Below are 12,387 nucleotides of genomic sequence, written 5' to 3' on the forward strand. Positions count from 1 at the left end.
CCCCTGCGCCCTCGGTGCGCCCCGGCGGCAGGGGCCCGGCAGCGGCGGCAGAGGGCTCTGCCGCGACCGCGCTGCGGCCGCGATTCTGAGACCGCGCACTGTTACGGGCAGCGTATGTGGTGGGGAAATCATCCAGCCCTTTGGAAAAACTCGTGGTGTTTAACTGGAGATTCGCCTCTTCAGTTAGTGTGTGACAGCAAGCCCCGCGGCTGGAGCAGAATTTTACCGTTCCTTTATTGCCTCCTTTGCTGCTGGCTGTCAGGTGAAATAAGCTGATGTTTAGGGCTTTCTTCTTGTTGTCTTCAGTGGACTATGTGCTAACGCCAAAGGAGTATTTTAGCTCTTCCTTTTATTATACCTCCTCCCTTATGCATTTTTACTTTTACTTATTTTCTTCATTTTCTTTCTTATTTTTAACTGCACCCTGTGCCTTTGCTGGGCCTCTTCAAATAGTGTATTCAGTGAAGGTTATGATTATTAAACACGTTTTAACAAAATAGCTTTTTATTATACCTTTTAATAGCAGTAAAATATTTATATTTTCTAGCACAATAAAGTTCATCCATATTCTAACTTACCTTTCATTGCATTTTTACATAGGCAGCTATTTTTGCAACCTAAAGGATACAAAAGGCTAAACCCTCAGTAATATTTGCTGTGTGGGGGGTGTGTAGGGGGGGAGAGTTAAAAGTTTCAGAAGGTAGTTGTGCCAGTTAACATAACTGAAAAGAGAAAGAGGGAAGGAACAGGGCTTATGAATACAAGTGGCTCACTTGCTAGCACTAAACATTTTTCTTGAATTAGCACCTTAACTTTGCTTGCAATTAAATGCTGAAGGAGGGCCCTCACAATGTGAGCCTCAGAGCCTCGTATTTCCAGACATCTGCATGTCCTTACCTCTGTCCTTCAGCATGAAGCTCGTGTGCTCTTTTTGACCCAAGGGCAAGTATTGCAAATATCATCTGAAGCTGTGGTGCTGTGGCTTTTCAGCAGCTTTGCGTACTTCGCTGGCATAAGCATGGACATTGAGGACAAACACCTTGTGTGCATGTGGACCTCTGGGGCTGGACGAGTCCTGAGTAGCTGTTCTGAGGATGTCAGTAAGGCCAAAGCAGGAGACAGATTTAGCTGGTCATACAGATTAAGTGTTCTCACATCTTTCTTCTCATACAATTTTGCCAGGTTAGGTCTGCCTATTTAAGCTATTGTTCCGTTACAAGAGCATCTGGACATTTTTTTTCTTTGGTAGTTAGTCTCAAAATGCTACTGAGTGCTGGAAAAGCATTGCTATCAGCTTACCCAACAAGGCTAGCCAGGAAGCCTGCAGTGGATGAAAGCATAATGCCCTGCCAGGGTCAGAAGTTGATTCTGTGTGTACTGTCTTTTCGAGATGGCCTTAAAGAATGCCATCGTGGTCTTGTTTACGCAACAACGTACTGTTGTAAAGGGCATGCAGGCACACACAGGTAGATCCTCATACTTCAGAGAAATGGTTCTTATATCACCTAGACAGCAGCAAAAGGGGAACAAAGTCACCTCTGCAGGAGGGCAGTGGATTCCAATAACAAGGGGACAACAATTTCTGGCAAGGCACTGCTGCTACGGAGCAGACTCTTGAATCCTCTGCTACAGATCCTCRGAGCATTTTATGGAGGCCCTTCCGGGAAGAGCTAGAGCACTCTGCAAACTGAGGTGCTCAGGGAGCAGCAATGATTTTGCTAGCTCAGGAACAGAAAGAAGAAAACCAACTAACCATTTGGTAGGAACACTTTGCAAGTCCCATGACAAAGTGCATGGTGCCAGGCCATTATGACTGTGCCCACAGTCAGTGCACTCTGGCTAAGATTATGCTTTGTCAATAAATGCCAGGAAGAAGCAAAATGTAAGGATGGCACAGCAGCCCATAAGGATTCTTCTGYCCCTCTGTCTCTTGTAGCCAGCAAATGTCTCCACTTTTGGGACCAGAGTCCTATCACTCATGTGCATCTAGCTGAAGGCATATTGTTAGGCWAGGACACCCAAACAGCTGTTCTGAGCAGTTGCTCCCAGGTGTCCAGTTCAGCTTGAACAAGCTGAAGTTGTTCTCAGGMCAGCTTGAGGCACTCAGTCATGTCTTCAGAGCAGTTTGCATGCACCTCARGCTTGGTACAATGGCAGGTAAAGGTTTTAACCTGTCTTCTGACCGTGAACATCTTCTTGAGTGCAGCTGATCTGGTATTCCTTGGCCACAACCTGCAATATACAAAACACAAGTCTCTGAATAATTGAAACCTCACCGTTCACAGTGTATTCATAGTGTTAAAGAATGTAGAGTATCCCCACACCTAATATCTTGACACCCTGAGAACAGCAGAAGGAGAGAAGGAACAAGTACCGATGTCCTGAAGATGAAGGAGCTGACTGATGACGTGCCAAAGCATGGGGCTGCTGCTCTGTGCCCTGCCCACCCCTATCAAGCAAAGGGCAAGATAGTGCACCTGGGAAAGCTTTGGAGAGARAGCACATCCTCCACAGCTTCTTTGCTTTTGCTCCTCTGCTCTCCCCAAAAATCTATTTTGAAAAGTTACAGCACAGCCAATATTCCTCCCCTATATACAGTCTTCCCTCCATACAGGAGGGTTTTCCAACAGCAGGGACAAACCCTGAAACAGRTACCAGGCTTTGATCTTTCCATTCTGGCACTCGAGAGAAAGCCCAGAAAATGTTGAACACTGTCTTCTGCTTTATTTTGTTGTTACCTCTGGTGCCAGAGAACTGCTCTGTGGCACATTTGTCTAGCACAGTGTCCTGCAGGGGTGCTATTTCTCTTTTCAAGGGAAGGGATGGGGCCAGACTCTTCGGTGGTGCCCAGCGATAGGACAAGAGGCAAATGGGCACAAACTGAAACATGGGAAGTTCCATCATCCCTTTCCTAAAAAACTCTTTAAAATCCTTTAGGTGAAATAAATGACTTGGTATCTTCAAGAAACATTCTTAAATTTTCTTTTTGTTTTCTTTTTAGCCAGTACCAATTTAAAACAGCAACTTTTAAGACATGATGACTGTGAGAATTGATAATTGCTTTGAGGATGGCAATGAAAARGCAAATAATGAAGTACAGAATGGGACACTAACTTGAGTCTAAATTAGTGTTAATCCTACGGAGATCCTTCAGAAGCCCTTTGGGCTTCATAAAATCTACYTTTTAATTCTTTTTGTCTTTCTCAAAATTGACCAAATTTCCACAGCAAAATACTGGATTGGTAAGATGAGGTTGCTCTCTGAGATACTATCACCATATGATGGCCATAAWTTTGGATGTTTGGTATTATTTTAATTGTATTATAATAAAAAACATATAAAAGCCAGGAAGAATTSAAACAATTTGATCAAACACTGTTTTAGGATAATTTAGGTTCCTCTGAACATTTCAGTGTCATTTCCAATCTAGAGAGCAGCAGTGTTAGGGGAAATATATTCTAATTACAATGAAACTGTCTCTGGACTTAAAAAACAAATAGCCGTGCAAGTGCTACATTCGTCTTGGTTGTATAAGCTGAATAGCAAAGCAATTTCATTCAGTTTTCTTGAAAGTTTAATTTATACATTGAGCAAGAATTTCTGAAAGACAGGATTATTCATAAAATCATTTCTTTCTCAGCTCTGTACAAATATGTCTAGCTATTCCACAGGGGGCRTATTATGTTCAGAAAAAAGCAGAAYACAATTCAAGATAACAGAGGAGGGCTAAGCTTTAGGAAATATATTCTTGGCTAAATTCATTCTTGAAGTAAGCTGGCCCAACTTAAATACCACAGTAAAAACCTTTTCTGTTTTATTTGACTTACTCTTTCGTTCTTAATGGGAGCAAATGAGGAAATTTGGCAATACACCTGCATATACTTGGTCCAGGGGTGAACTGTTGCAATTCACTTTAAACTCTTTTTTATGAAAGCATATAGAAAATAAAAAGTAACAATCAATTCCTTTTTATTACTCTCATTGGCTGTAAGTAAGCTGTAAAGTAGTTGTGCCTTACAGTGTCCTGCTCACCCAAACTGGGGACGGTGACACAACTCACTCCTGAAGACCCTGGCTCCTTCTAGTGGAAACCAAAGTAGACATCCAGATACTGCCCTAGCTTGGAGCAGAATGAGGCCAAGGTGTTTACTTTGAGCCAGGATCTGGGAAATGCTCCCATCTCCCACAGTTCAGATGTCATCAGTGAGTAATGGTCTCCCACACAAACAGTACTACTGACTACAGTGAGATTATTTAGATTGTTAGGTGTTGTGTAGCATGAGGCAGTAGACCATAACATGATATTTAAGTATTCTAGACTGGAGTCAATCAGCTGACTAAAGCATCTCCCAAACTATGGGACATAACACCTACTGTTCAGGTAGGAGTACATGCTGGGAAGTTCATTCTTCTTCTACCATTTCAGTTCTAAGTAAGGATTAGGAATGTGTGAGATTTTCCAAGAAACGTAAAATAGACTTTATTCAGGAAATTTCAATGAGGTTTAGCAAATCCATGGTAACAGAATGATCCCTAATCATTTTTTTCTGCCTTTAGATGCAGAAGTCATCACTCAATATAACTTGAAGTGCTATATTATATACATATACATATATATATATATATATATATATATATATAATGTCTGTGGGGCCACATGCCTTGGGCAGGTAATGGTCAGATCTTCTACACATCAAATAAATTCCAAAATATTGATCACTAAAATAAAGCAATGGGTCTTGTCCTGTGCCTCCACTAGTAAAGATTTGCAGGTATTCTGTATTCAGTAGGAGACTCTTCATGCAAAAGCAGTCAGATTGGAATGGAGACCAGAAAACAATGCTGAGCCATTCAGAAAATCCTACTAGGTAGACAGAATGCCTGTGGGGAAGGTGCTTTGAAGATGGTTCAACATTTCCCTTTCATGTAGGAAAAAGACTCACATCGGAGGTTTTTTGTGGAAGTTGAGGAGAAGTGAAAGCAGCTGTCTGTGATTCTTTCTTGTTTTGGGATACATCTGTATTAGATATCTTTTTACCATACCTGCTGTCCTCTGGAGGTTTGCAGATGGGTCATAATTTTGAACAGCGTAGTGAATACAGCCTCTATATTGTCCCCAAAGCACTCTGATGCCACTTCCGCAACTACACTGTGGTCTAAGGGTCTGACCAGGTAAGCCTGTGCTCCAGTCTTCTTTTACACAAGAACACACACTGAGTAGCTGCAAAGGGTCAGGGCAAAGGTTTTTCTAGACCAGTATATTTTCTCTGATAGCAAMCAGAAGCAGATGTTTTGGGGAAGATTGAGAGGAACAGGGCATATATATTTAATATTTCTCCTGAAGATTCCTCTAGTCTCTAACAAACAGCATGTCAGAATGCTGATACTATTTCTATTTAGAAAATTGCGCAAAAGTCCCTCACTCCAGATTAGATTTGAATCCACAGTACCTGCTTTGGGTAAGTGGCTGTCCATCAGTTCCTTAATCTTTGGAACATCACTACTCAGTAACTATTTTTGTTTCTAAATCTTACAACTACTTAATCTTCTTGAAAAAAAACACAGTCTAGTTCATGCAACTTGAGTATTTGGTATCTGAGGGAAAGAAGTAGCAAGTACTGTTCTTACCACCTGAAGTGAACAAAATGYACTTATTGTACAGAACCTAACTTCTCTTTCACAGCTAAAAATATTATAAATAATGATGCATGATAAAAAAAAATGTGAGCCTRTGCCACCTGTGGGCTGCAAGAGTAGTTGGGAAGAAAATTGAGCTTACAGGTGCAGATGCATACTTGTCAACGATATAGTAATGTGTGTCCCAGAAAAAAAGGCAAATCRTCACATGGACTATCTCCTGATGGGTCCTTATCAACTCACCAGTAATCTGCAGACATCCAGTTGAGTAAGATTAGTTTGGTGCATTATGCTCTGTCACTGATGCCAAAGTGTTACATCTCATTCGTTGTTCTGGTGAGATTAGAAATAGCAAGCTGCTGGTAGATTGATTCCTTGCAAGAACTCTGGTTCGGGTGTGTTACCCAGCACACATCCATCTGCCATGGGTGTCAATAACATGCCATATCATAAACCACAGGAAAGGACTTCAGGACAGTGAACAGTCATCTGTAGGTACTAAGGCTTTTTCCATCACCGATTAACATGAGCCCCTAACGTGCTGCTCATTTCATGGACACTTTGTCTAGCCATGGGAGGAATATATGCCCATATCACAGGAAATATCCCCAGGCATTCACCTCCTGACTCACGGCAAGTGTTGTGTTTGCTAGTCCTAACTAATCAGGCTGAGCCTAATTGGGCTCAGCTCTCCTAGTCTAAAAATTSAACCTCTAGGATTGGTGACCTGAGTCTAGCGCTGCATTTATTATGCATCGCTATTGCCATAGGCAGCRGCAGAAGAGGCTGCCCATGGGCTGTGCATCACACACAAGCAGAGAGATCTGTTTCCTTCCACCAGACACCAGGTGCCTTTAGAGCTGCTTTGGAGCTGCGCAGTTCAAGCAAACCACTGAGGACACCCAGCACAACACGTGTGCACTTCACTGCACTGCCTTCCTGCTGGACTTAGCAAAGCTATGAGCTTTTCACAGAGAAAAGAGGTCTTTTTGACTCACATCTTTCTGTGAGCGGGGAAAACTTACATGCAAGAAAAGAAATATGCATGGGGTTTTATAACGTTTTGTCTCCCAACATGCTCTGCAATGTTTCACTCTTTTTGGTCCCCGAAGGACTGGATTCATTGGATTCAAACACCATGATTCAGCTTTAGAGATAGAGGAATGAAGATCAATAAGGTGTGGGGCTACTCATAGCCATATGGGATGCCTACATGAAAACTGAGAGCCAAATCCTAACCTCTTAAGTTAGCACTGTAACCAATAGGTTGGCATGTACCTCCCTCACTCCCTTTTACCAGCTTTCAGTCACCTGCTGGTCCTATGCCCTCCTCCTGGCCACAGGAAATTCTCAAATTTCAAAATTCACATCAAAATAAAAGCTACAAAAAGAAATACACTCATTAGCTTTTTTTTTCTTCACAACATTTAAGTACTGAGAGGAAACACAAGAAGCCCACACAGCTCCTCAGGCCTGGATCTGACCTGTAACTTTCTGGGCAACAGCAAGGCTGAGTCACGTACACACATGTACTCATGTGCATGCACATCTGCTTCCCAATTAATTGTTCTAACTCTAGTGATGACTTTATCTTCCTAAAATGATAACCAGTATAAGAATGACATTTAGCAATCAAGTCTTGAATGCATTTTTTATTTTAAACATTAAGATTAAATTACAAAAGCTTCTGGAACAAGGAAAGGATGCGAAGGAGAAAAGAGCTGAAAATTGAGATTGCATTTTCTCATTCATTGTGAAAGCAAAACACATTGGCAGCAGCAAGGCGTCTTATAGAAAAGTTTCAGATGGACAGTACAAAGATCTTTCTGTCAATATTGTCACTAAAACACCTTGCTGTCACAAAGTACATCTCTTTTCTGATCACCCATCTTTGTCTTGGCTGATTGGTCTTCACTCTGGGAAACAAGTAGTAATTATTTCAGAATTATTTTAATTCTTTACTGTTTAACTCTGCTAATATAACATAATCTTCTTGGGAAAATGTCCAAACATTAGTTACTTTAACCTAATAAAATGTCTACTGCTTTTGTTAAAAATTTTATTTGCAGATATGTTCCTAATCTATGGTAAAGATAATTTCATGCAATATATCTCTGATTTTTGGAATAAATACTGAGAATCATCAGAGAAAATTCTGTTGGAATGCAAAAAACTAAACAAACATGTATTATTTTAAGGGCAAGATTCCATCACCTTTATTTACACAAGTAGCATCTTGCTCCCTATGTTACTTCACTGCAAGCCAGAAGTTCAAGCAGTGAAAATCAGCATAGCCCCATTAGGATTTACTGCATTATATTAACTTCTGCTAATGAAAATTGGGCTGTGCACTTTTATTTGTGGAGTAATGTACTATCTATAATCAGTAAAGGTGCTCAAACAGAGCCCTACATTTAGTAATTTGGCACTTTCAGAACTGGTGTTACTCATGGTAACCTATCAGATGACAATAGTGGAGCTCTTCTGTAAAATACAGCTTAAGCCTACATTTGTATGACTGTACATCTGAAGTATAAAAACCACGATATGTAGTACACTTGAACAGTTAAAAAATATAACTTATTTTATTTGTAAACTATCAATGCAAGATACTCAGCAGCAAAGAAGCCATGTTCAATGTCTTCTGATCTTTTATAAAGATCTGTTGCTGTAAGTAAGTAATATAACCATCTTTGAAACATCTGAGGTTACATGTAGAAACAATCAAGGCAATATTATTTGTACATATTATTAAACATGCAAAAAACTTCCTGAAGAATATTGCCCAAATGTAGAAAGTCATCTGGATCTCAAATTTTCCTTGGTAGAATCTGCTTTGTCAGTATGGCTCACATGTGGCTTTAGAGTCCTTCAGTTTTATTTTGGAGAATTGGCACCTTTAATAACAGGCTCCCTATTCAAATATGTGGCCCAGTAGACTAAGTTAAAAGTTCCAAACAGCACTGGAAAAATTATCCGGGACATTTTGTCAATCTTACTGATGCTGTTATAAGTCTTTTTGTTTTCAGCAGGCTTTTCTTCTGCAGGTTTCACTGGAGCAGTAACAGTGTTTGAGATGACAGATGGGGCTGAGTCCTTTGGTATGTTTGGTGTAGGGGTCATCTTTCCAGTGGTATAAGTATTAGCTGATTTATTTCCCAGTAATTCACGCTCTTTTTTCTGCAGTGTAAATAACAAAACGTTAGACAGCAGGCACAGAAAGTGGAAATATGTTCTCAAAATAGTAACCCCAAATCTATGCACCCTAATCAATCATGCTAACAAATGTCTGTTGGCTATTCTGACTTTGACTCCCAAGCAGTTGTTTTTGCCTTGGAATTATAGCCCTCACTCAGTTTAAACTTTCCCTGATTTCAGCAAACACTAAACAAGGACTGCCAGGGCTGGATCCCGGTTGGCATGTGAATTAGCAGGTCCTTTTGTCAGGGCAACGTTCACCTGCTGAGGTTGCTGCCTTGCAGGCAGTTGCCAAGACACTAACATCGCCCTCCTGACAAAAGGAAGCAGAATAGTGAAAGGCTTATTGTTCCTGCCACTGTCTCCTGTTATTTTACTATTCCTTTATTGCCTGCATGCATGAACTTTCTTTAGGACATCACTTGATAAGAGTCAGTCAGATTCTGAAAGTTTAACTTCAGCTTGAAATGCAGAAGTTCATGTCTTCATACCACTACCTTTTTTTTTTTTTCTTTTTTACTGAGGATATTGTGATGGTACCTTGACCCCTGGAGCTCAGTGTGAGCTTTGTCATGTATTTTGGAGAGCACAAGTAGAGTGCACTCTTCACAGTGTATGCTCACTGACTATCAGAATTTTGGTCATTAAAATCCCATGTCACATGTATTTAATGCCCTGTATCCTTTTCATGTAGATGTTGGAGAACGACAGTTTATTTCTCTGAACAGAAGAAGGAATTTCCTTGCAAATTTTCTTCTATAGGAAGACGAGAGTATGGCATGAGTTAATTGAATATCTTTTCATGGAGAAGCTGAAGATTGTGCATTCAGGTATTTGAACCCTGATTGGTTCTGCTTTTTATTCTAGAKATTCAAAAAATGTAAGGTAAGCACCTTGATTTTAGCAGCTTCAAGAGCTTTTTTGCCATCCCATGCCCAGCTTCTCTTGGTGAAATAGTTGACTGTTGCAAACTCAATCAATGCAGAAAATACAAAGGCATAGCAGACAGCTATAAACCAGTCCATTGCAGTAGCATAGGCCACTTTTGGCAAAGAGTTACGGGCACTGATACTTAAGGTGGTCATGGTGAGGACTGTTGTTACTCCTGTAAAGGGAAAAAAAAAAGAGAAACAAAGATTAGCTTGGTAGCCTTTATGAGATTCCGAATATTTTATGAGTAGGCCCCAATTCAGTGTGATACCTAAGAAAGCCACACAAAGTCAGTATTTCCATATTATGTCTGAAAAAGTAAGACACTGCTGACTATGAGAAAATAAAAGCCTCTACCCTCAGATACTTCCTTCTGGGGTATTCTAGTTATCTTTAGTCTTAGTGCATTTAAATATATATATTTTAAAAATAATATAAACCCATTTGTTAGATAAACTAAAATCTTACTGACATTTTATCCTTCTACTTTGATWTATGGTGTATATATAGAGTGCCCCTTATTAAGTGTTGCATTATAAAATCAGTGATCGATCTATTTATCAGTAACTTTCATAATGAGGCAGGATTATAGTTTTTGTTTTCCGACCTGTGGATGAATGAAATTGTTGGCCATTACTCATTTCCTTTACAGTAGCTCCTTCTTTCACAGAAGTCTATATATAACAGAGTTGCCACTAATTTCRTCTGTGAAAGGCTGCCCCTAACAGGACAAAATGCAACTCTCAGTTACAGCTTTGTAAACCTAGAATCAGTATCACCAGTCAACAAAGCTCCCAATGCAGATCACYGAACTGATGTTTAATCAAAGCTCTCAACTGATTTCAAGAGGATTCTATAGACAAATGACTTAAAAAACTCAGACTTTTATACACAAAACTGCTCTCACTTCCCTGATTTCTCATCTAGTGGATCCTCTGTATTTYATCAGCCTTCAGTTAAGATTATGCTTAATTTTTGCAGTCTTCTAGTGATAAATCAAGTAATTTAGAGATCCCAAATGATTTTTCCATGGCAGCTTCTGTAGTAAATATGTATTTTGTAAATGCAAAATCATATTAATTTGTTTGATGGTAACAGAGGTAATTGCCACTAATTAACCTCTACATGTTTTTTTCCAGATAAACATCTTGAAACACAGATAAACAAATGTTTTAAAGCGAAAYCTGTTTCAAATGCTTACACTAGGAGTATGCATTAACTCTGATAATACGTATATTCTTTTGTTCTGAACTGTTCACTATTTTATGAGTGAAAAAAACACAAATCACATCAATTTGATCCTTCTGTCTTCCCTCCTCTAACCTTCATATAATTGATTCTTGTGCAATTTCTGYCATAATTTTACCAAAAAACCCCAACAATATTTTAAAAAGATTTTGAATTGAAACTAGAAGAGAATAAGGGAACATCTAAAACATCCCAAATAGAAAYAGGCATTAGTGCACTGTGGTTTGGTTACAGAAAACCACTTCCATAAACAAGACTATTCTTTCCTGTATACTGCCAGAAAAGTGAGATACTCACCAAAGACAGTTCTGGCAGGGACAGACTCTCTGTTTAGCCAAAATGACACTTGTGATAAGATCACAGTCATAATGCAAGGAAGGTAGGTCTGGATGACAAAATAACCAATTTTTCTTTTCAGATGAAAATGCGCTGTCATAATAGTATATTCACCTAGAAGGAGGAAAATGCACATGTAGATAAAAGTAAAGGAAGTTTACAGATCTRGGGATTCAAGCACCTCCAGCCCCTATCTGAGGATACCATTTAGCCATTCTTAATTGCATGAGCCATGTCTGAATTTCTGCACTGTGGAAAACCAGAACTTGAGATACAGCTGCTGCTAGATCCTGCCAGACTTCATATTTAATCCTCATAATGCCTAAGAGTAGATGAAAATGAATACCCTATTGCATTAAAAGGTGCAATCTGTTAGGTACCTTGAATGCCTGGATGCTCACAACCTTAAAAAAATCCAGATTGGTGACAGTGCCTCAGTCTCACTAGTTTTTGGCTCAGTCCTACAAACTGTCTAAGCAGAACACGATTAAGGCCACCTACTCTTAGAATGCAGATTTAGTAGCAGGACTTATCCYGATTAGGGCAACTGTTAAGGCCAACCTGTGAGTTTTTAAGAATGAGAAGAGGTCCCGACACTCCCTCTTCACCAAATTTATAACRACTGCCTGTTCCAGTGTTGATGTTGCAAAAATACACACTCCATACACGGATCCTGGGAGATGTTGTTGATTTGAGTATCCCAAACTACCAAACTGTTCCTCTAGGAAAAAAAAAAATCCATCCCGTGCATCCAATTTTCCTAGAATTTGATATGTCCTGGCTCTGGAAATATAATCTATTTCTGGGCAGCCACCRTGCCAAGTCTTGTTTGCCTGTGCAATTAGACCTTAATATTGTTTTGCCTGTGTGGAGAACTCACCAAAAGCTCTGACAGTAGTGCTAAATTTCATACCTTTTTATTTGCCAAAGTCACAGCATTGCCTTAATCTGGCTTTTGTGAGATCCTCTGAATTTCAATACAAGCCTAAAAACTACACTCCAAAAGGGACAGACCAGCTGTCACTTTTCCTAATGTTT

The 12,387-nt window shown here is 39.8% G+C and overlaps 1 protein-coding gene across 2 annotated transcripts in view; it reads right to left on the reverse strand.

Moving 5' to 3' along the window:
• Positions 1-8,514: 8,514 nt before the first annotated feature.
• GABRA5 (gamma-aminobutyric acid type A receptor subunit alpha5) overlaps positions 8,515-12,387 on the reverse strand; it is a 53,199-nt gene continuing 49,326 nt past the window's right edge. Inside the window, exons 7-10 of one of the 2 annotated variants that reach the window (XM_085321567.1) lie at positions 11,311-11,463; positions 9,729-9,940; positions 9,241-9,243; positions 8,515-8,817 (exon numbers count right to left, since the gene is read on the reverse strand). In XM_085321567.1, the coding sequence (XP_085177693.1) occupies positions 8,515-8,817; positions 9,241-9,243; positions 9,729-9,940; positions 11,311-11,463 (671 nt within the window). The remainder of the gene's footprint in view (positions 8,818-9,240; positions 9,244-9,728; positions 9,941-11,310; positions 11,464-12,387) is intronic. The other variant, XM_085321566.1, reaches the window with a different exon arrangement.

Source organism: Rhea americana, unplaced genomic scaffold, assembly GCF_003343005.1.
Source record: "Rhea americana isolate MKP2758 unplaced genomic scaffold, rheAme1 scaffold_7, whole genome shotgun sequence".
Lineage (NCBI taxonomy): Eukaryota > Metazoa > Chordata > Aves > Rheiformes > Rheidae > Rhea > Rhea americana.